Source organism: Piliocolobus tephrosceles, chromosome 5 (assembly GCF_002776525.5).
Source record: "Piliocolobus tephrosceles isolate RC106 chromosome 5, ASM277652v3, whole genome shotgun sequence".
In the NCBI taxonomy this organism is placed as follows: Eukaryota; Metazoa; Chordata; class Mammalia; order Primates; family Cercopithecidae; genus Piliocolobus; species Piliocolobus tephrosceles.
The window spans coordinates 150338310-150363154 of record NC_045438.1 but is presented as its reverse complement, the minus strand read 5'-3'; the positions used below and the strand labels follow the sequence as shown (position 1 = coordinate 150363154).

Sequence of the window (24845 nt, the reverse complement as noted above, 5' to 3'; positions counted from 1 at the left end):
AACATGAGCTGAACAATCTAAACCATTTAGTTGTTGGGTAGTACAGAGCTATAGAGGACTGTCTGACATAACAAAATGTGATCATTAATGAAAAACTGAAAAATCTAAACTTTTATAATAAACAGCCATGAATCCAGCTCTAAGTACATTATACTTTATAAGACCTGATGATGTAAACAGATTAAATTATAAAAAACAACAACTGCCAAACTAAGAGAAAACTTAAAGAAAAATTTACTCTTAGAATTTGGGAATGTTTATTCCATATAGATTATTTAATTAAAGTTTATTTGTTTCTTGATTCCATTACAGATTGTTTAATTAAAATTTGTTTCTTGATTCTGTTATATATGGAGAAACCATGTGAAAAGGGATTCTAGGATCTGAGTAAAAGACAAGGGTTTATAGTAAAAACTAATCTTTTATATAACTTTTGGGACCACCTTGAACCCTACTGAAGTGTCATATTTCTTCGACAATTCTAAATTTCATAAAGAATGTCAGGCCGGGTGCAGTGGCTCATGCCTGTAATCCCAGCACTTTGGGAGGCCAATGTGGGCGGATCACCTGGGATCAGGAGTTCAAGACCAGCCTGACCAGCATGGTAAAACCCGTTCCTACTAAAAATACAAAAAATTAGCTGGGCGTGGTGGTGCACACCTGTAATCCCAGCTACTCAGGAGGCTGAGGCATGAGAATCACTTGAACCTGGGAGGTGGAGGTTGCAGTGAGCTGAGATTGCGTCATTGCACTCCAGCTTGGGCAACAAGAATGAAACTCCATCTCAAAAAATAAAATAAAATAAAATAAATGCCCGTTTTTCTGTGTGTATTATATTTAATATGCATTGCATTTAAATTTTTTAAAAATTGTACAGGTAACACATGCTGATTGGTAAAGTATCTTGCAATCTGCACGACACACAGGTATAATCTTTCACATCATAATCTCCTCTCCTAAGGAGCTACTTTAAAAGTTTAGTTACATGTTTTTCTTCTAAAACTTTTTTAGAAAAAGTAAACGGCTTTACTAAAAAGCCGTTTTTAGTAAAGATCTATCATATGATTTATAAACAATTAAAAAAATTAATCTGTTACATTTTTAGGCATTAGCAGAATTTTCAATTCCTCAAAAACATGTCAATGTGATTTTATCTTATCTATGTCTCATTTACTTTTCTGTAAGTAGATACAACTTTTCAACAAGATAGTCAATTCCCCAACTTTTATGTCGTTCTTCAAAAGCATCAACCTTCTCTAGACAATGTATATTGCATATTTTACCTGAAACAAGAAAGAGTAACACGTTAAAATACTGTGAAGAATGACATCAGGGATTCTTTTAAAAATACTTAAAATTGGCTGGGTGTGGCAGCTCACACCTGTAATACCAACACTTTGGGAGGCTGAGGTGGGTGGATCACTTGAAGTCAGGAGTTCATGACCAGTCTGGCCAAGATGGTGAAACCCCATCTCTAATAAAAATACAACATGAGCCGGGTATGGTGGCACATCCCAGCTACTTGAGAGGCTGAGGCAGGAGAATCACTTGAACCTGGGTGATGGAGGTTGCAGTAAGCTGAGATTGCACCATTGCACTCTAGCCTAGGCAACAAGAGCGAAACTCCATCTCAAAACAAACAAAACCTTGAAATTATTTTAAAAACAGTGTATACTAAAGGTTTTTCTCTTCTTTTTAATCAAAACGAAGGAATGCTAAGGGCAAATTTCCTGAACTCTGAATTGTTATCATCACTTTGAACTCCCAAGAAAAAAATAAATACACCACTGGGCACGGCGGCTCATGCCTCTAATCCTAGTACAGTGGGAGACCAAGACAAGAGGATTACTTGAGCCCAGGAGCTGGAGACCAACCTGGGCAATGTGGTGAAACCTCATCTCTACAAAAAAAAAAATACAAAAATTAGCTAAGCATTGTGGTGCATGCCTCTGGTCCCAGATACTGGGGAGGCTGAGGTGGGAGGATCACTTGTGCCCAGGGAGGTCGAGGCTGCAGTGAGCTGTGATTGCATTTCTGCACTCCAGCCTGGGTGACAGAGCAAGATCCTATCTCAAAAATAAATAAATAAATAAATAAATAAATAAAAATATACCATCTCTCTAGAAAAGTTCAAATGCCTTTAACATAAAGCATATAGCATATATACAGAGCATATTTACAGAGATTAGTTCCTTTTCTAAGATAAAACAATTTTAAATAACATGGTCTTTATCTTTTAAATTTTATAGACATACTCTAGATACTAATATACTAATAGTTCACAACAGATTTTTTTGGTGGTTTTTTTTTTTTTTTTTAGATGGAGTCTCACTGTTACCCAGGCTGGAGCGCAGTGGCACAATCTTGGCTCACTACAATCTCTGCCTCCCAGGTTCAAGCAATTCTCATGCCTCAGCCTCTCAAATAGTTGGGACTATAGGCATATGCCACCACACTGGCCTAATTTTTGTATTTTTGTAGAGACAGGGTTTCGCCATGTTGGCCAGCCTGGTCTCGAACTCCCGGCCTCAGGTGATCTGCCCACCTTGGCCTCCCAAAGTGCTGGAAATACAGGCATGAGTCACCACACCTGGTCTAAAAGAGTTAACTTGACTTTATTAAGTTACAGCCTAAGTCCACAAACTTACCAAACAATCTTTCAATTTCAGCATGTGGAACATAAAATGGTGGACCTAGGTAAAAGAGAGATAAATTATCAGTTTCTTTCCAATGACCTAGGTGTACCTGTTCTATATACAACTTCGTTATCCAAATAGGTGATGATGTGGCATGTTCTTCTCATTCTTCTTTTGCAAATCTCATACTGAATAAATAAATTGGCTTACTGAGAGGATGGCAATGTTACATACCCATCATATCCATCTTTAGCTTCAATGAGACAGCTAAGCCAGTCAAGGGACTTAGGCTCATTGAAATCAGAGTGGAGTCCATCAGCAGATTCCTTTGGGGCTTCAACCATCTTCTAGTTTACTGATTTTCTACCAACTCCTGCACTTACCCACATTTTATACACCCCTCCCGCTCTGCTGCAGGATATAGACTATAAGGAAGCCGAGCTTCCGCCCCCTTCTAAGAGCAGTATCCTCAGCCATCCACCTCCAGACAGGGCCTGCTGTATTTTCTTCCTAAAGGTTCTTTGTTAGGGCTCCTATTCATGAATGGAATTTAAATCAGATTAGCAGAGCTAACTTCTGCCTCTATTAATTTCTATTTCCATTTGATTGTCTCTGATTTAATTAGGGACACTAGGTCTCATCTTTTAATGAGTTTTTTAAGACCTCAATTTATTCAAGCAGAAACAAAATACTAGCTGGACACGGTGGCTCACGCCTGTACCGGGGAGGGCACATCACCTGAGGTCAGGAGTTCGAGACTAGCCTGGTTAACATGGTGAAATCCTGTCTCTACTAAAAATACAAAAATTAGCTGGGCGTGATGGCACACACTGTAATCCCAGCTACTTGGGAGGCTGAGGCAGGAGAATCGCTTGAACCCGGAAGGCAGACGTTGCAGTGAGCCGAGATCAAACCACGGCACTCCAGCCTGGGCCACAGAGTGAGACTGTGTCTCAAAAACAAAAAACACAACAAAACAAAAAACAAAATTCTAACATATGTAAATACTTAAAAAACAAGCATGTAAAAAAGCTCAGTTGAAAATCAAAAAGGTGATTCTTACAAATTAAAAGTCTATGTATTTCTCCCTATACAAGTCCAGCCATGACAAAGGTTAAGTTTCAATGTTCGAATGCATTAAAATGAGTTCAGGAGAAAACATGCCCCCAACAGATTCAAAACAAATAAAAGAATGCAATAGACAGATTTTAAGACTTCAGAAATTAAAAAAGGACAATAATTTATAGCTTTTCCTGCACAACTCCTACATCCCCATATTCACTTCTCACCCTGGGCTTGTGTATGTGAAGGCATCTGTCCAACACATCACTACCACTTGGGTGATATGGATATGCAATATCCAACCACATTCCTCCTTCCTCCCAATAGGGCTCATGAGATTTCTCTTGTCTATCAGGATCATCCATTTCCCCCCTTTCTCCAGTCTGAGTTGTGAATGGCAAACAAAATGGGAAAGGAATACAAGAAAATCACGGACAATATAGGAAGAGAAAAAAATGCTTATAGTTCCCATTAGCCAAAACTGGAATTATCTCCATATATATACACAGTATGCTTCCTGTGAGATAAATTAGGAGAAAATAATGCTTTTCCACATCAGAGAATTTATATCAAGAAACTAGGCAACTGGTAAAAGAAAAAAATAAAAAAAAAAAAAACCCAACAACTTTACCTGGATGTTTAGTTGGATCATAAGAGAAAACACACAGGAGGTATTGAAACTTCTTTCCCAGGAGGGATAACATTGTATCTGCATAGCTAAAAGAACACAAGAAGGTATTTGTTACATTTCTCTACACAGGCAAAGGCTGGAGGGACAAAAGGCAGGGAAGGAAGCCAGAAATTACTTTCGCTGATATTACTGAGTTTAAGTTCTTCTAATAATCATAAGCGGTTGATTCTCATTTTAAAAGTGAGAAGTGGGTTTAGCAAATTATGGCCCCTGCCTAAGCTGGGAATTGGTCCAAATGGGAATCAAATCGAGGCCTGCTTCCAGAGCTGATCAGAGCAGAAGACATCACATAAGGATGGGTAGAGGCTCCTTCTGGCCTGAAGAAGTACTCAGGGCCTGCTGACCTTGGATGCCTGTGTGCTTGAGGGCAGTGGTTTCTAGACCAGGCTGGGTGTCAAAATCACCGGGGTACTTGTTGAAAGAAAAGATGCCCGAAGGCCGGGCGCGGTGGCTCAAGCCTGTAATCCCAGCACTTTGGGAGGCCGAGACGGGTGGATCACGAGGTCAGGAGATCAAGACCATCTTGGCTAACACGGTGAAACCCCGTCTCTACTAAAAAATACAAAAAACTAGCTGGGCGAGGTGGCAGGCGCCTGTAGTCCCAGCTACTCGGGAGGCTGAGGCAGGAGAATGGCGTGAACCCGGGAGGCAGAGCTTGCAGTGAGCTGAGATCCAGTCACTGCACTCCAGCCTGGGCGACAGAGCAAGACTCCGTCTCAAAAAAAAAAAAAAAAAAGATGCCCGAGCTCCATCCCCACAGACCAATGCAGTCAGTTTGCCATGGGGCCTGGGATGCTGCAATTTAACAAATATCCTGGGTGACTGGGACCCCTCCAGGGGCCTTATGTAAGAGAAAGCACAATTCTTTTCCTCTGTGTAATTAGAGAGAAATGAGAATAACAAGCAGGTCAAAAAAAGGTGGCATGAAATGAAAGCTCTGCAAGTGTGGCATAAACCATGAGTGCAATGGAACTGTCCTTTGAGTAGGTGCCTCAGGGAGCCAGGTCTGACTGGCTCAGTGAGGGAAGCTGATGCTAACAGGACCCATCGATAGACTTGGGCAGAAGCCAGGGCTGGACCAGGGACAGGCGATGAGTTGACCAATCAGATGACTGACTTGGAAATTGAATTAAGAGACCGAAGAGGACTTGCTAATTAGCTGTGGTCCTACTGAAAGTTGGAGCTTTTCTGTTGTATGGTGATTGGAGCAAGGAGGCTGAGGGTTGAAGGCAAGTCAGCTATGTGGGAATAAAAATGGAGGAAGCTGAGGGAAAAGGAGAAGACAGGAGATGCATGCAGGGAGGTAGAGAGGCCATGAGAGACAGGCCAAGGACAAAGATGGACACTATTCCCCACACTGAGGAAGGAGCCTGGGCTCTTGGCACTCCAGTTTCTACGGAGCCTGGCTAGACTGTGATCTCTGTCCAGAGGTCTGTGAGAAGTTGGGGAGGCGAGTGTGGAGATTAGGAGTGTGGACTCTACGAGATGCCCAAGCTCAAACCCCAGCTCCTCTACTGACTGGCTGTGTAAGCTTGACAAATTCTTAACTTTTCTGTGCCTCAGTTTCCTCACCTGTAAAATGAGGATAAGACTAATAACCACTTCACAAACTGTGAGAATTCAACAGTGGATCACTCTTCCTTGTAAGTGAAAGAACCAGACCAAAGCAAACTTCTGAACAGAAACTGTTACTTTCTGATTCTTGTTTTTCAGAAGAAACTCGCTGCCCCCATGAAGGCGATGTCAGACCGGTTTGGTAGGGTTTCCTAGGACTGGAAGACTTCATTCCTCTTAGAATGTGAACTTTTTCTCTCTCAACCAGTCTCAAAAAATCCAGAAAAATGAGGCCTGCCCTACTGGTTTATGTTAGGCAAGAACTCGAGAGTCACAGCAGAAAATACATCAGTACTTGACAATGTACAGTCTAAGGAGAAGACACCCAGTCCTAACGAGAGCACCAATAGGATGTGCTAACATAGTAAGTACTGAGTGCCAGCATGTAGATAAAGAACGAAGATACTAAGTACCAGCACATATATAAAATTCTAAGATAAGGCCGGGCATGGTGACTTACACCTGTAATCCCAGCACTTTGGGAGGCCGAGGTGAGCAGATCACCTGAGGTCGGGAGTTCGAGACCAGCCTGACCAACAGGGAGAAACCCCGTCTCTAATAAAAATACAAAATTAGCTGGGTAGGGTGGCGCATGCCTGTAGTCCCAGCTACTCGGGAGGCTGAGGCAGGAGAATCTCTTGAACCCAGGAGGCGGAGGTTGCGGTGAGCCGAGATCACGCCATTGCCCTCCAGCCTGGGCAGCAAGACTGGGACTCCATCTCAAAACAAACAAATAAACAAACAAAGATACTACCAGTACATAGTAAAATAATATTGCCCTTGCTCAGAGTGCAGTTCACTTCTTTCATTCATTTATTTAAAAAACATTTATTAAGCTCTTACTAGGTGCTAAATATATACTATGCCAGTTACTGGGGAAATAACTGACCTCAGGTGATCTGCCCACCTCAGTCTCCCAAAGTGGTGTGTCTACTCTTGGTCTGCACTTGGTGACTTTCAGTTTGCTTCCCACTGCTTGGTTGATTTTACCATGCCAACCAGAGCCTGTAGAAGGACTAACCTCTAAGGAGTGGATGAACATCTTTAGGGAGTGGGAAACACCTACAAATTTAGACATTAGCAGATCAGGTTTCATATACAAATGTGTCTTATGGAGACAGAGGTCTCAGTGATATTTTGAGTTGTTAAAGGACACTGATGTCACATGGGAAATGCAAAGCAGACACTGGACATGTGATGTGGATGTTTGGGAGAAAGAACAGAGCTGGAAATGTAAAGATTGTCAGAGCAAATACCATGTATAATCTGTTCAGTTATTTCCCCTGCTTCTGGCATAGTATATATTTAGAGCATCGCAGGAACTTAGTAAATATTTGTTGAATAGCTGAATGAAAGTAACAGAATTGATCTTTAAAGATTTGATTTAGGTTTTTATAAATTCCAAATATAATAAGCCATTTCAAACTCATAAAAGTGTAGCTGATTTTCTAGAACCCAGAAAAAGTATAGAATACTAAAAAATTAAGAAGGCTAAACAAAAAAAGAAAAATTACTTACCGTTTGCGATCACCTGGATTAACGGCAACTAATGCTCCTCTATCCCAAATCATGTCAAATTTGCCAATATTTGTCCTACCAGAAAGAGAAAAAACATTTTATGGGACAAAAATCAAATCTTTAAGAAGATGAACAGCGCCCCCCATGGTGCATGCTGGTACTTCAAACATCGTCAAGATACTAGGATCTCACGTTCGCATTTCCTCATAGAGTCCATAAGGATGTGTGGACCTGAGTGTGGAGAGCTGTCCATCCCCTCATGGTTTTAGGAGCCGGTGGCAGCCGCCTCCCCACTCTTGTTATGATTTGGGGACATGAAGAAATAACAAAGGATGGTGTGCAACAACTCTGCTCCCAGCCTCTGGCTCAGGTATCAGGGACCTTCAGGAGATGAGCTCTTATCTCCCTCGGCCACTTGAAATTCATTTCTATTATAGGCCCAGCTGCAAGGTAGAAGACACTGCTTACTCACCTTTCTTTTTCCCTAGCTGCCTCAGTTTCCCATAGTTTGGGAGCTAACCAAAGACAAAACACATTAAAGTGTGCAGACAAGAATGTAACAAAAATACCTGCAGAACAGACATTCAAAAAAATGCTTTGTGGGCCGGGCACGGTGGCTCAAGCCTGTAATCCCAGCACTTTGGGAGGCCGAGATGGGCGGATCACGAGGTCAGGAGATCGAGACCATCCTAGCTAACACGGTGAAACCCCGTCTCTACTAAAAAATACAAAAAACTAGCCGGGCGAGGTGGTGGGCGCCTGTAGTCCCAGCTACTCGGGAGGCTGAGGCAGGAGAAGGGCGTAAACCCGGGAGGCGGAGCTTGCAGTGAGCTGAGATCCGGCCACTGCACTCCAGCCTGGGCGACAGAGCGAGACTCTGTCTCAAGAAAACAAAAACAAAAACAAACAAACAAAACGCTTTGTGGATGTTACACAAGCGGAGGAGAGTGATGAAGAGACCTCCACTCCCATGCCTGCATTGCTTGGCAAGCATTCCAGTTTTTTAAAGTGCAGATGTAGTATTCAACCTACCTGGGAAAGTCAAAAATGCTGCAACAGTACAATGAAATGTTCCCCGAAGAACTCTGTAATGAAATAATGAAAACAAGAATTTTTTTTTTTACTTAGTACTTACTTGAATAGTCAAGAAAAGAGGGCCAAGCAAAGCAAAAGTTCTAGGGAAATAATGTGTTAATAAAACATAATTAAAGTAAATAATTTTACTGCACTTTATTGGCACCTTATTTTTTTCTTTTAAAACCTGTGTGAGGTTCTTTTGGGCCAACTCAGAGGAATATCACAGAGGACAACCTTGAAGATCAGTTGGCTGTTATTCACTTCAGAGCCTGCTATAAAATTCTAGCAATGTTTCCTCGAGCAGAGTGATCTTTTTTACTCTGCTAAAGATAAATCTGCAGGTCAACCAATTACCAGGCAGGGTGGTACTGAAAAGTCAGGTATTTTAAGTTATTCCGGAAATGTGCAATTGTGCTGATTCTTCCAGTTTTGCTCATTCATTCAGCCAATGAGCATTTATTTGCTGAGCGCCTAGTAGACAAGACACCTATCCTGGGTTCTAGACAGTAGATTTGAATTAGACACAGTCTCTGACCACAGTGAGGACAGACTAGAGCAGAGAAGCGTGGGCACAGAGAAACATGACAATCCAGAACAGCCTGCTCTGTTATGGTTCTGTGCCTGCGAACCATGTGAACACAAGAGGCAGAGCAGGGGCCTGCCTGGGAGCGTCAGGGCGACCAAACAAAAGGTGACTTTTGGCCAGGTGTGGTAGCTCACACCTGTAATTCCAGCACTTTGGGAGGCTAAATCAGGCAGATCGCTTGAGCCCAGGAGTATGAGACCAGCCTGGGCAACATGGCAAAACTCCAACTCTACAGAAAAAATTAGATGGGTGTGGTGGCACACGCCTGTAGTTCCAGCTCCCTGGGAGGCTGAGATGGGAGGGTCACTTGAGCCTGGGAGGTCAAGGCTGCAGTGAGCTGTGACTGTGCCACTGTACTCCAGCCTGTGTGACAGAGTAAGACCCTGTCTCAAAAACAAACACTTGGAGCAAAATAATCCCAAGAAATAAACAACAACAACAAAAATCAAGAGAACAAAAAAGAGGTGACTTTTGAAAGGGTGACATTCTAGGGTGTGGTCTGGGGGCACACTCCAAGAGGGGGGCAATATAACATAGACTTTAGGATCCCGGGAGCTGGGATGAAGGGCAGTGTCAGAAAGGTGTATCAGCGCACAAGACTGCTAGATTTTATTCTGAAATGAGGTCCCCACACAGGTTTATAAGTAGAGGAGGAAGGGTTTTTGACAACCAGCCTGGGATCACTGGGTCAGCCCAGAGACGGGTGGGCCTGGAGGCAGGAGAACAGCTGGATCTCAATTTTGCCTGCAGATTGGAATCAAGGGGAGCTTTAAACAGTACGGATGCCAGGGCCCCACCCCTAGAGATTCTGACATAACTGGCCTGGGGTAAGACCTTTGGATTGGGAATTCTTATAAGATCCAGAGATGATTTCAAATGTGCAGCCTAGATGGGGAACTGCTGCTCCAAGAGGGGCCTGGAAGCAGGACTAGCCCTCTTTGGACTGAGTAAACTCCTTGGATTCTCTAATGCTTTGAGAATGGGGTGGGAGGAAGATGTGAAATAAAAAATACCATCGAGTTTCCTACTGATCTGAGCAACAAAATTTTTTTTTTTTTTTTTGAGACAGAGTCTTACTCTATTGCCCAGGCTGGAATACAGTGGTATGATCTTGGCTCACTGCAACCTCCACCTCCCAGGTTCAAGTGGTTCTCCTGCCTCAGTCTCCTGAGTAGCTGGGATTATAGGCACACATCACCACAGCCAGCTAATTTTTGTATTTTTAGTAGAGATGGGGTTTTGCCATGTTGGCCATGCTGGTCTTGAACTCCTGACCTCAAGAGATCCACCCACCTTGGCCACCCAAAGTGCTGGGATTACAGGCATGAGCCACCACGCCCAGGTGAGCAATTAATTTCAATATTTAGAAAACAGTACTTTGTGAGACACTGAGTATACAGATGGACGATAGATCCTATATGACAATACAACTCTGACCCCACAACTGATTCAGGAGTTAAGAAGAAATTACTTAGGCAGATAGTGAGGGTACGGAAGGTTTTCCTCTTAATGAAAAGCAGCCTCAAATCATTTTTCTTTCTAACAAAGAGCAGCCTTTAAAATCGAGCTGCAGACATAGATGCTGGCAGTTTGTGCCAATCATGTTCAAAATGGTGGCTCCATCTTCCCTTCTCTGCCAGCCACCTGTATAGTAAGAAGCAGTCAACATGGCGCCAGCCAAGGGAAGAGTTCATTTGCATAATAAGATTAGGGCAGGGAGACCAGCCTTCCCAGCACTTTATGTAAACATCACACTTGATCGAACCAATCTGTGAGCCCTATGTAAATCGGACACTGACTCCTCAGGCTGCACTATATCTGGTGGTTGCACACCTGGCAGGTTTTTTCCGCTCAGAAGTCCCCTCTCTCTCTCACTAGAGATAAAGTTGTTTTCTTTTCTCTTTCTTTCTCCCCCTCCCTTTTTTTTTTTGGCTATTAAACCTCCACTCCTAAACTCCTCATGTGTATCTGTGTCCTAAATTTTCCTAGCACAAGACGACGAACCTGGGGTATTTACCCTAGACAAGGTAGCCGCTTCACAACCTCTGCCGTGACTTGGTCAATGACTGCCAGCTTCCCTAATTTTTACCCACACTTCTTCCATTTTAGGACCAGCCAGAGAAAGGCAAACATGCTCTCCAAACCAATTACATAGGATGCTCCATTCCTAGTTGCCCACCTCCAGCTTCCCTGTGCCAACAGCCTCCCATAGTTGCCCACCTCCAGCTTCCCTATGCCAACAGCCTCCCATCGGCACATGCTGGGAGTTTTACTTTTGTCCACTATAAAGCTTTCCCACTCCTCTGCCTGCCTTTGAGTCTCTGCCAAACCGATTCCCTCTGCTTGTTCTCACTTGGGTAGTGTTTGTTTATTTACAGTGCATCATTCTGCTCATAGCATAAAGACCACTCCCAAACCTATCATTTTCAGCCCAAACCCCACTCCATGCTTCAGACATAAAACCTTTGCCATTCCACAGGTCCCTTAAACTCATCATCTCTAGAAAAAGTTTCATTCTTTCTGCCCTTCTCATTTATTATTGATCATACAGCCAGTTATCGGAGCCGGAAATGTGAACTCATCGCTCCTTTGGTCCTCATTCGGTCACAGAATCCTGTGGGTCTATCATAAATGTTGCTTTAATCCATCCTATCTACTCTCTATGCCCCATCACTCTCCTTGCTCAGGGATTCACGATGTCTTTCCTGGACCACTGCCACAGCCTGCTGTCTGGTCTCTCTGCCAGGAGGCTACTTCCCTTCAGATCACTTCCTATGAGGCCTCTTGGGTGACTGAAGTAGTATCTTCCCCAGGTGTCCAAGGCCATGGACCCAGGCCCTGCCTGATTCCAGCTCTATCTGTCACCATGCTTCAGGAAGCACCGCCAGGCTGGGCAGGTGTAACTCCCATCTCTTTCCTTGATACCCTATGTCTTTACACTTAGCTCCACGCATTACAAATAGCTTTGTCCCTGTTTCTCTTCTCTCCTAAACTAAGAGATTCTTTGGCGGGGAGGGTTGGGGTGGGTGGGAGGCGTACTGTGTTATCTTTATCTCTTCAATGTCTTAGGCGGGGTCTGGCACATGATGGGTTCTCAGAAAATGCGTGTTAATAAAAATAAAACAAACGTAAAAACTTGAGTACAGAAAGGCTTTGACCTCAGCTTTTATATACATATGTCTATATCTGTTTAGGTAGCTATCACCTACATTTTTAAGCCCTTGCTCCTGATACTATGTAATGTCTAGGATGAATCTGTGTGCTAAACAGGAACCACTGGACACATATATGGTATCCTCATAATACTCATTCTGAGAAAAACTTTTGTGGGGATATGGATACAATTATTTACCCAAACCAAAACAAACCTTAAATACTTTGGCTCCAGGAATTTCGGTGATTGGTTCTTCTGTGTAAGAAAGATTCTGCTCTGTAAAAAATTCTCGTATCCCAAGTTCACTGATTTCCACACCAACTACACTGTGTCCCCGGTTTGCAAACCTGCATAAAATCATACATTTACACTTAAATTATGTTTTCAAATGACTAAATGGAGGGTTATATTGGAGTAAGCATATATTTTCTTTAATTTAAAGGAATTTATATGAATTCAGGTTCACAGGGTTTCAAAGAACATGCAGGAAAGCAGATCTATATTATTTTCAAACCTTATAAAAATTCTGAAAAACTGACTTATATGACCTCAGGAAACAGTAAACATTTGGAAAATTATATATATATATATATATTATATATATATATATTTTATGTATGGAACAGTTGGAATGAAATTATAGATCTGTAACTTAAAATACTGATTTAATACAAATTGATTTGACTAGAGGAAATGCTTTTCAATTTCTCTAAATCAGTGCTGCCCATTAAAATTTTCTGCAATGATGAAAATGTCTGCATCTGTGCTGTCCAATAAAAGAGCCATTAACCACGTTGGCTCCTTGTGACTGAGGAACTGAATTTTACATTTTATTTAGTTTACATTTAAATAGCCACATGTGGCTAGTAGCTACTGTATTGAAGTGAACAGGTCTAGAACATTGGCACTCATTTGTATACTAATCTTGTAGTTTCCATTTGCTTAAAATAAACACTATCCAAAATTTGTATATTTTATTATATACAATAGCATTTTCCTGGTAATTTTATCTGTTTGTTTATTTATTTATATTTATTTTTTGAGACGGAGTCTCACGCTGTCGCCCAGGCTGGATGGAGTGCAATGACGCAATCTCAGCTCACCGCAACCTCCACCTTCCGGGTTCAAGCGATTCTCCTGCCTCAGCTTCCCGAGTAGCTGGGATTACAGGTGCCTGCCACCATGCCCAGCTAACTTTTTTTTTTTTTTTGAGACAGAATCTCACTCTGTCAGCCAGGCTGGAGTACAGTGGCACAATTTATCAGCTCGCTGCAACCTCCACCTCCTGGGTTCAAGCAATTCTCCTGCCTCAGCCTCCAGAGTAGCTGGGATTACAGGTGTGCCCCACCACACCCGGCTAATTTTTGTATTTTTAGTAGAGACGGGGTTTCACCACGTTGGCCAGGCTGGTCTCGAACTGCTGACCTCAAGTGATCTGCCTCCCAAAGTGCTGGGATTACAGTCCTGGTAAGTTTTATAATTAACAGAACTTAGTCTCAGGATCTTGGACTCAAGAGAAAACAGTACCGGTGGCACAAATACCTAGGACAATTATGATTTTATGTCAAGTGAAATAAAAACACAGTTCTGCTATAATATAGCATGTGCCTTCCTACAATCACTGCACTATGCTAAATCACGCAATAAAAATCACCAGGCTGGCCGGGCATGGTGACTCATGCCTGTAATCCCAGCACTTTGGGAGGCCAAGGCGGGTGGATCACCTGAGGTCGGGAGTTTGAGACCAGCCTGACCAACATGGAGAAACCCTGTCTCTACTAAAAATACAAAATTAGCCAGGCATGGTGGCACATGCCTGTAATCCCAGCTACTAAGGAGGCCGAGACAGGAGATTCGCTTGAACTTGGGAGGTGGAGGTTGCGGTGAGCCGAGATCGTGCCATTGCACTCCAGCCTGGGCAACAAGAGCGAAACTCTGTCTCAAAAAAAAAAAAAAAAAAAAAAAAAAAAATCACCAGGCTGGTGGGGAAAGTGAGGGCACAGCATTTAAAATCTTTGTCAGTGCCACACTGAAAAACAAAAACAGGAACCTAATAACAACAGTTTTACACATGTTAAATGGTTGAGAAATAGATAAATACTACAATATGGGACTTTACTGTGAAAAAGACCTCATGCTTACTGAGGTAGCTGAGGGATGTTTGTGCATTCCATCTATTCATCCATGGCTTAGTTCAACTGGGTGCAGTTTTCTGCTTTTACCTAAGGCTTCTTACAGATGAAATCACACACAAGCAAATGTGAAATTTATTTCATGCTCAAATTGTTCCCTAATATATCAATTGAGTTAGAATTCAGTTTTGAAACAAGTATAGCAGGACTGACTGTACCTTTTATCTACAAATGAGTACATACTTTCCATGTGGGCAGAGCATAAACTGTTGAGTTGTAAAATGAAACATTAATAAATTGTCTTTCATCTTTCATATTTCCTAGGATATTTGTAAGCATACAGGGAGTTTTAAAATTCTCCATACATTTTAAAGTTATAAAATGTAAACAAAAATGTTATTCAAATTGGCTGCATGTGCTTTTATTTCTCATTCAACAGATGGAAAAATGAAGCATAGCCTACTACAACCTGTAATAAAAACAAAATAAGACCAAGTGCGGTGGCTTATGCATATTATCCCAGCATGTTGGGAGGGAAAATCTCTCGAACCCAGCAGTTCAAGGTTGCAGTGAGCTATGATCATGCCACTGCACTCCACCCTGGGTGACAGAGTGGGACTGTCTCAAAAAACCCAAAACCAAAACCTAAATATCTTAAACATTTTGTTTTAATGCTTTTTGGCTTTAGCTCATGATCAGTTTTTCTATTCACATCTGACGTCTGTATAGACCTCAATACATAGATCAGTTACATAAATGAAAAATCATCTACTACCGTAACTTCTTACATGTAATTACAGTAGCTCAGTTCTAATATATATATATATATAAAACTGTATTTACGTATATATACATATATATACACACACATATTTTTGGAGATGGAGTCTCGCTCTGTCACCTAGGCTGGAGTGCATGGGCTCACTGCAACCTCTGCCTCCTGGGTTCAAGCAATTCACCTGCTTCAGCTTCTCAGGTAGTTGGGATTACAAGTGTGCGCCGCCACGCTTGGCTAATTTTTGTATTTTTAGTAGAGACGGGTTTTCACCATGTTGGCCAGGCTGGTCTCGAACTCCTGACCTCAAGTGATCCACCCACCTTGGCCTCCCAAAGTGCTGGGATTAAAGGTGTGAGTCACCGCACCTGACAAGTTCTGATATTTTTTGTAATTTTTTAAAAATGGCTTTAGACCCCAAATATTCAACAATCACATTTAATTGGCTATTTCACACCATTTTCCTAATGTTGCCTCAGAATCTGTTACATTGTTACCATTTATGATGACATTGCATGACAATCTGTTTATAGAGTTAATATTTTTTTGAGGGTAGTTTTGAAAGTAACTGTCTCTTCTGGCTCAATGAATTGGTTAAAATACAGGTGCAATAATATAGTTTAAATATTCTCAATTTCACACGAATTGAAGACCACACTTGAATCTTAAAGTCATAGCAGCCCTCTAACAAAGGCTCTCAGCTACAATTGAGTGTGTGCTGGCTGCAAAAATTCTATCATCTCTACTTGAAAATCAACTCCCAAAAAATGCATGCATACTCTGTGTTAGTACCGATATTTATATTCAGAATAGACCATTTTTACGTTATTATATTTTACATTTATTAATCTTTGAGTTTTAATTTATTTTTTGAGGCAGGGTCTCACTATGTTGCCCAGACTGGTCTCAAATTCCCGGGCTCAAGAGATCCTTCTGCCTTGGCCTCCCAAAGTGCTGGGATTACAGGCGGGAACCACCACACCTGGCACATTTACTAACCTTTTTATACATTCTTTTTTCTTTCCTGCTCAATGATCAAAGTTCTCAACATTCAAGTTTATAAATAAATGCATATCTTGGCAGGTATGATTGTGTATGTATATTATCATTACAACAGAGTTCTGTATAGAGAACGATGTCGAGGTGACTTTAGGGTAACTCACAGTAAAAGTGGCTTGTTAAAGTGAATTCTCTTTGTACAGAATTACTCACAAGAAATACCGTCTTAATCACTGTTTTATAACAACGGTTCACGATAACAGAAACTCCTGTGTTCCCTGGTGGGAGGGGAAGGTTGAGCTGAACTGTGGACTATGAACATTGTCCTGCCAAAAAGCTGTAATTCCTTTTGAACTTCTCTGTCCACCACCATTTCAAATATCTAAAAATTAACTTAGCTAAATTCCTAAACCACCTACAAAAACTGAACCACATACAAGGATCCCGGAAATGTAAGAGGGAAGGCTGTTTTTTCTCCCCTCATTGGCTCCAAACTAATTTTTTGATTTTGAAACTCAATCCAGAAAGACTTCATACCTGTTTCTGTTGTTTCTTACTGTTTGAGATTATTTCCAATTATATACCCATCACTAACAGAAACATAAGAAATTCCTGTGTACTTCCTGAAAATGGAGTTTCTAAACTCACATCCTGTTAAATCACCCAAAGAATTCATCAAGACAAGATAATTCTGTTAATGTTTATCTGCTCATACCATTTCATCTCAACTGCTTTTCCGCAAAGAGGAAAAAATACCCTCAGTCCACTCTTGCCTTTGAGAAAAGTATCTAAATGCTTCTTTAACAGCCTGAGGAGAAAAAAAAAAAAGTTTTTAGGACAATTGTATCGTAGGTGAATACTTTTCATTCATTATCTCACTTAATATTCCCAACAACCTTAATAAGCAGATGCTATTAATTATTATACTCTCCAGCTTACAAATGAAGAAACAGGTAACTTGCTCAGACACCCACTCAGTCAGTGGTAAATCTGACTTACACCCAGGGCTTTCCTGATTAGTAATTAAAAATAATTTTTTTTCTTGGGTATGTTTTGAAAATTCTTTATTAATTCTCCAAATATATACTATTTTGGGGGTGATGGAACCTCAGGAGCCATGGATTTTTCAACATTCATTTCATGGTAAGTTCTCTAAACATGGACTCAAGTCTCAGAAGTAAACCTGAGAAGTGTAACTCTTGTAGTTTCTTGTAATTTCCTCTGTGGAGATGTGGCTCTTCTAAGGCCATCCACACGACAGAAATAAGCCAATGTTTCTGGGATGATGATGATGATGATGATGTCATCTCCTGGGGAGATGGGCGTGGCTGCCCAGAACAAGCAAAGCCTATAAGGACCACTTTACTCAGCACTGGTCCCATGATTTATTTCTGCTATGAAGACTACTACTACATTGCACAACATCCTAGCTCACTTTTTAATTTCTTGTAACTTCTCTTCTCCCACCATAGAGATAATTCTTCAGCATCTGAACACATCCTATTTGAAAGCAAAGTCAGACACTGCTGGTTTTCAGTATAAAGAACTGTAAGCATAAACATTGCTTGAGTACCCGTTGCAGGTACAAATATTCATGACTAATACACAGATGCTGCAGGGATCAAAGAACATATTTTAAAAATCTAAGATATCATTTGTAAGTCACACACTGTGGGAAGAAAAGACACTGCCTATTAAACTACATCATGCCATAGATGCACTGTGATTCAGGAGACACAAAAATGTGAAGAATTAAATGTGCATCTTAAAAATTAGTAAAATAGGCTGGGCACGGTGGCTCAAGCCTGTAATCCCAGCACTTTGGGAGGCTGAGATGGGCGGATCACGAGGTCGGGAGATCGAGACCATCCTGGCTAACACGGTGAAACTCCATCTCTACTAAAAAATACAAAAATCTAGCTGGGTGAGGTGGCGGGCGCCTGTAGTCCCAGCTACTTGGGAGGCTGAGGCAGGAGAATGGCGTGAACCCAGGAGGCGGAGCTTGCAGTGAGCTGAGATCCGGCCACTGCACTCCAGCCTGGGCAACAGAGCGGGACTCCGTCTCAAAAAAAAAAAAAAAAAAAAAAAAAAAAAAAATTAGTCAAATAATGTGTACTTATATTAGTATTTCTATCTCAAAGTCAGTTTCTGGTAGAACATTTCTCTATTATATACTCAATATTTCTTACTGATGTCCTTGTTCCAGATGAAAAGCAGTTTTGCCGTTCACCCACTTGTCTTGCCATTCTTCCAGAGTTAGTACTTGGTTTTTCTGTACCTCAGTATCGGAGTACTCTTCAATGTCAAGTGAAGTTCTTGAACTATCCATAGTTTCATAGACACCTTTGTCTTACAAGCATATGTCTTCCCTGCCTAAGTGGAAAATATTTGCAATGTTGTCATTTAAGGTCATTGGAATTCTATTGATGAGCTAAATGAAAACCTATTATTCTTAGCAGTGTGACTTTTTAAAAAGTATTTATTTCTTTTTTTATATTTGTTTTTAATTTTGAGACGGAGTCTCGCTGTGTCTCCCAGCCTGGGGTGCAGTGGTGTGATCTTGGCTCACTGCAACCTCTGCCTCCCAGCCTGGGGTACACTGGTGTGATCTTGGCTCACTGCAACCTCTGCATCCCAGGTTCAAGCAATTCTGCTGCCTCAGTCTCCCAAGTAGCTGGGACTGCAGGTGTGTACCATCACACCCGGCTAATCTTTCTTTCCTTCTTTTTTTTAGAGCTAGGGACTTGCTCTGTTACCCGGGCTGGAGACCTTGGCTTACTGTAAGCCTCAACCTCCTGGGTTCAAGCGATCCTCCAACCTCAACCTCTCAAGTAGCTGGGACTTCAGGTACACTCCACCACACCTGGCTAATTTGTGTGTGTGTGTGTATGTGTGTGTGTGTATATATATGTATATATATTTTTTTAATAGAGATGGTTCTCATTTTGTTGTCCAGACAACAAAGAACTCCTCGGCTCAAGGGATCCTTCTGTCTTGGCCTTGCAAAGCACTGGGATTACAAGTGTGAGCCACTGCACCTAGCCAATTCAGCATCCGATAAAAAGTGATACAAAAAATTATTTTCATTGCGTCTGGTGGTAGAGGCAAACCCCTTAATACACATTACAAGAGATAGTTAAATAAACTGAATTATATCTTAATACAAGTGTTTCCTCTCTCTCACGCCCCAATCATCCAGATTTCTGCGACCAAATGTGGGGGTTCTTCCCCCCAGCACACCACATATTGGACACCAGTTGGGTATCTTCTGATTTAATTCTGACATTACCTATCTGGAGATAGCGTCAGATCTGTATGTTGGGAGTTCTATCCCTACGACTTCCCTCCTCACTTAGACACCAGTCGCAAGTCCAGGTCTCGATCGGCTTCAAGCTGGGGTTCCCACACCTTCCACTTTGGGTTTGCTTAATTTGCTAGTGCAACTCACAAAACTCAGAGAAATACTTAGTTATCTTTGCACATTTATTATAAAGGATACTGCGGAGGATTCGGATGAAGAGATGGGTTAGCTGCAGGTACCTTCACCTGTTCAGCTATTAGGAGGCTCTCCAAACCCCATCCTCTTGGGTTTTTATGCAGGCTTCATCACGTAGGCACGATCGTACTTACTCCTAATTTAACTCTAAATTCTGCCAATTATCCCAATTTCCTATCAATACACTCTCAGTCTCTCCAGTCATCAGCTATACTATCAGTATCATCTTGGAGAATTCTCTCCTGGAATCTGCCCTGACTATTCTCTATTCCTGGTAGACAGCTAGCTTTCTGGGATCTCTCTTCATCATCATTCTGGAGATTTCCTTCTTGTCTAAATCTCCAGCTTTATTTCATGTCTTCCTCTTTTTTGTTGTTTTTTAGTGGCCACCCTTATATTGATGAAGCCCAAACTCCAGAGCTTCCTGAAAAAGCGCAAGGAAGAAAAATACGGTTTTTCCATTTTGCACGTATAAAACACGGTTAGACTATTTCTCATCCTTGATGTATAGCTCTGCTGGGTATCAAATTCTTGGTTAGAAGTGTGGGGGCCATAGGGTGTTGGTACCCTAAAGGTTTTCACTGAACAGTGAAAAATCACGCCCACCTCAGCCTCCTGAGTAGCTGGGATTACAGGCATGCACTACCAGGTCCAGCTAATTTTTGTGTTTTTAGTAGAGAAGAGATTTCACCATGTTGGCCAGGCTGGTCTTGAACTCCCAGCCTCATATAATTCAACAGCCTTGGCTTCCCAAAGTGCTGGGATTCCAGGCGTGGGCCAATGAGCCTGGCCATCCCTCTGCTTTTTTTATTTCTCCTTCTGGGACCCCTATTATTTGTCTCTAGAATCTTCTTACGTGGTATGGTAAATTTCTCATTTTTTCTATTTTTCTGTATCTTCATCTTTTTGCACTATTTTCTCAAAGATTTCCCTTAATTCTCATTTTTAAAACTTCTTCTTCTTCTTCTTCTTTTTTTTTTTTTTTTTGCTATCAATCACCCGGTGCTTTGGGCGACCAAGGTAGGAGGATGGCTTGAGGCCTGGAGTTTCAGACTAGCTTGGGCAACATAGTGAGACTCCCATCTCTACTAAAACAGTTTTAAAATTGGCCAGGCATGGTGGTGCATGCCTGTAATCCTAGCTACTCAGGAGGCTGAGGCAGGACGATGGCTCGAACCTAGGAGTTCGAGGCTGCAGTGAGCTATGATGGTGCCACTGCACGCCAGCCTGGGCTACAGATCAAGACCTTGTCTTAAAAAAAAAAATAGAATAGGTACTAAAATGAATAAAGGCAAAGAATGTGGGTGGGGCTTATACTGTAGGGTGATGTGAATGTATTTCATTTGGAAACCTAGATGTATTTATTTATTTATTTATTAGAGGTAGGGCCTCACTCTGTCACCCAGGCTGTAGTGCAGTGGCACAATACAGCCTCAAACTTCTGGGCTCAAGTGATCCTCCTGCCTCAGCCTCCAAAGTAGCTGGGACTGCAGGTGCACAACCCCATGCCTGGCTAATGTCTTTAATGTCTTTGGCTAGTCAGACTTCCCATAGATGGATCTCCCAATTCCTGTCTTAAGGATTCTGTTGTTGGAGCCACTGTTATATACTCATATAAGAAAAGAAGAAGCGAAGTAGGCGAGGGTCCCAGCATCCAGTTTGCTGTACTCAATTAATCCTCATGTTTTCTGTATGTTCCCATGCTCAACTGTGTATTGTATCTTCTCAGTCTAGACACTCTTTTTTTTACCCTTTCCAGAGAATAAACCCCCAAAGCCTGCTAGTGTGGTGAGATGTACACGTTTGGTTGCAAGAAGTTGAGAAAGGGATCTGGGAATTTGGCCTGTTCTGAACCAGCATTTCAAGCAATCCTTCTTGTTTCAACCATACTCTCACACTTCATGGAGGTACCTGGTGCTGCTAATCCTGAGCATTTGGGGATTCTGTAATGCAAACTGGGCTGTTCAATGGCTTTCCTCATTGCTGGTTTAGAATTCAGCTTCCTTGAAGTTGCAAAATCCTTTCCCACTTGTCCATTTGCCTTTCCAAACTTTTATTAATTTTGTCTCTCCTGTCCTGCTATCCTAGTACTTTATGCCTTAAAAAAAAAAAAATCCTGTTACTTTCAGGAGGCAGCAAAAACAGACTAAAGTAGATTTTGAACTATAGTTTAATATCCTATCTCTACTCCACACATTTGTATTTTCAAGTAATTTTCTGCAGCTTCTTTTTTTGCATGGGAAATGCACACTAAGGAAACTGATAAAAGACATGTACAATGTAAACTAACAATAAAATTCAAAGCCTCTCAACTGACTGAAGGCACAGTTTCTTTCCTTTTCCTTCTTTTTTTTTTTTGAGATGGAGTTTCACTCTTGTTGCCCAGGCTGGAGTGCAGCGGTGCCATCTCGGCTCACTACACACTTTCTTGGCTAACAGGACCCCAGAGTAACTTTGAAAACTGAGTTCTGGGCCAAGAGTAGATAAGAGTGTCACATACAACTCTATACCTCCTCTCCTGCTAACCACAGTTAGGCTTTGTTCCCTAAGGGTTTAAGGGAAACCAGCCCTTTCAGAAGATTCTACTACTGATATCAACCAACCCCCTGATGCTATCCCTCCTTTTGTGCCTGATAAGAAGTCACAGACCACAAACTGGTTCTGGCCAGTTTACTGAGAATGCATAGTAAGGGTTTTTCTGTCCTCTGCTTCACCTTTTGACGTAAGAGGGCCCAAAACTCCATCCTGTGATCGTGGTAACACTGCCATTTTTTGTGCATGGTACCCATGAAGCTCAGTTACACATAGGTATCTTTCCTTCTTTCATAAATATTCATGAGTCATCCTACAGCTTATTGAATATGTATATTTGGCCACCTTCCTCAGCATAAATTCCTGTTCCCTTTGCCCCTCCCAGGAAGTGTCAGTTTCTGGCTTCTGGCCTGAGGCTACACTTCTCAGCCTGTCAGAATGGCTACTCTACAGTCTGAAACCATTCATGAGAAAGAGATCTCCTTTCTAAATTAAGAACTTCTCATTCTTTAGCTGACAGACCATAACTGCAGATCCATCTGAATGTATGAGGAAAATGCCTGTTCTTTCAATGTCAACTTTGCAATATTAAGGACAACATAACACCATCATTCTAACATTCCCTTTAAATTATTAGTGAAACTAGTTTGGATTATACTAGCATGCTATTATTGGTGGGTCTAATTTAATGATTAATCTGTGAAATAGCAAACATTGCATAAAAGCATGTATTTCAGGAAAATTTCCCCTTTTGTTGCCAAATTTGGCCTCAGTATGCTTAGGATATAGAGAGGAGGCATTTCTCTCATTACTTGGGAACATGAATTCACTTATTATCAAACACTTGTTGGCAAATGGCTTCTGCAAGACCCTGGTGGTATCAGGAGGTGACTCTCAGACATTTCTGAGAAGTCAGTGGAAAGTATCTGATTTATATTGGGTACAGAAAAGCAAAATAATGTTACCGTTTTCTCATCTTCATTTTCATTCAGAAACTCTGGAACCTAAATTCAAGGCTTCATAAAGCAGTTCTCTACTTAAAAGAGAAGCATAATCTTTATCATAGTGCCACAGCCGCTTGGAGTAGAACAACTCTATTGCTTTCACACAAACTTGAACTGTCTAACAAAATCATGCACATAATTTAATCACGTCTTAGCTGTTTGTTTGTTTTTGAGACAGGATTTTCCTCTATTCCCCAGGCTGGAGTGCAGTGGTGTAATGACACTTCCATCTCCAACACTGGGGCTCAAGGAGTCCTCTCACTTCAACCTCCTGAGTACCTGGGACTACAAGGGTGCACCACCATGCCTGGTTAATTTTTAAATATTTTGTAGGGACAGGGTCTTGCTATGTTACCCAGGCTGGTCTCAAACTCCTGGACTCAACATCTTAGCTGTTCTAACAATTTCTCAGCACGGACTCCACTTGTACACACCATTTCTAGAGAAATAAAGTTTATTGCTATAATACAAAAAAAGTGCACATTACAAGAATTAAGGAAGGGAAATTTCACAATAATTCCTGCCCACAAACAGAAAGTGTAGACGTGCTCCTTTGGTCATACAAGTCCTCAAGTTGTTCTAGTCTCTATTCTTAGCTTTTCAAAAGCATCTGCTATAGTTTTGTTTTTAAATTTCATAAAATTGAAGAGAAACTTCCCTAAGGTGCACAAATCTTAAAAGAGTATGACTCGGTGAAATTTTTACATACGCATACACCTGTGTAACCCACCACAGAACAAGACAGAATGTTTACGGCACCCCAGTTTCCCACATCTCCAGGGAATCACTCACTATTTGGCAGTATTTCTCTTTTTCTAAAAATCATTAATACACCAGGCTGGGGCAAAAACCGAGAGTCCGTTTCCATAAAAAAAAAAAATTGAAAAATTAGCCAAGCGTGGTGTAGCGAGCCTGTAGTCCCAGTTATTGAGGCTGGGGCAGGAGGATCAGTTGAGCCCAGGAGTTTCAGGTTACAGTGAGCTATGATTGTGCCACTGCACACTAGCCTGGGCGACAGAGGGAGACCCTGTCTGTAAAAGAAAAAAGAAAAAAAAATAATTAAAACACACCAATGCTTTGGACACACTTTAAATATTGGACCTTGGATTTAGGTCATTTATTGTCCAATCTCGTTCTTCCCAGTTTCCACTTCAGCCCTGAACCCCACTTCACAGGCCTGATTGCTGGGCTGTCTACGCTTGTAAGAATTCCTGGGAACCCTAGCACAGGCGCATACACTCCTAGCAAATCGTTCTGTTTCTCACCCGCACCCTCCGCCCCCTAGGGAGCCTACCTCGCTTACAGAGCGTTGCCAGCCTTTGCCTCCGCCACCGCCGACGTCCCCAGGAGCCAGTCCGGGTCCTCGCCCGCCTCCGCCACCTCTCCGCGCCCCGCCTCCGCCACCTCTCCGCGCCCCGCCTCCGCCCGCGCCCCGCCTCCGCCCGCGCCCCGCCTCTTTCCCGCGCCCCGCCTCTTTCCCGCGCCCCGCCTCTTTTCCGCCCCGCCTCAGTTCCCGCCCCCTCCCTTGGCGCCCCGTCTCCACTCCCGCCCTCGTTGCACAGATTCCAC

General features: G+C 42.1%; 1 protein-coding gene across 2 annotated transcripts; it reads right to left on the bottom strand.

Moving 5' to 3' along the window:
* Positions 1-216: 216 nt before the first annotated feature.
* On the bottom strand, positions 217-24836 carry TPMT (thiopurine S-methyltransferase). 2 transcript variants are annotated; one of them, XM_023209785.3, is made up of 9 exons: positions 24571-24836; positions 18434-18617; positions 16960-17052; positions 12553-12685; positions 8554-8606; positions 7522-7596; positions 4330-4415; positions 2649-2693; positions 217-1283 (listed from the first exon to the last, which is right to left on the bottom strand). In XM_023209785.3, exons 2-9 carry the CDS (start codon positions 18571-18573, stop codon positions 1171-1173), a joined length of 738 nt encoding a protein of 245 aa, XP_023065553.1. In that variant the 5' UTR covers positions 18574-18617; positions 24571-24836; the 3' UTR covers positions 217-1170. The 2 variants fall into 2 exon arrangements, with proteins under 2 accessions (XP_023065553.1, XP_023065554.1); XM_023209786.3 differs by having other exon boundaries at positions 24580-24653.
* Positions 24837-24845: the final 9 nt, after the last annotated feature.

Bases quoted from the DNA above. Each gene is read 5' to 3' on its own strand.
- TPMT (XM_023209785.3), bottom strand. From the start codon at position 18,573: ATGGATAGTTCAAGAACTTCACTTGACATTGAAGAGTACTCCGATACT. The intron at 17,053-18,433 runs GTAAGAAATATT...TTTTCTCCTCAG, and splicing joins CATCTGGAACAAGGACATCA to GCTGTTAAAGAAGCATTTAG. The intron at 4,416-7,521 runs GTAAGTAATTTT...GTGTTCTTTTAG, and splicing joins AATCCAGGTGATCGCAAACG to CTATGCAGATACAATGTTAT.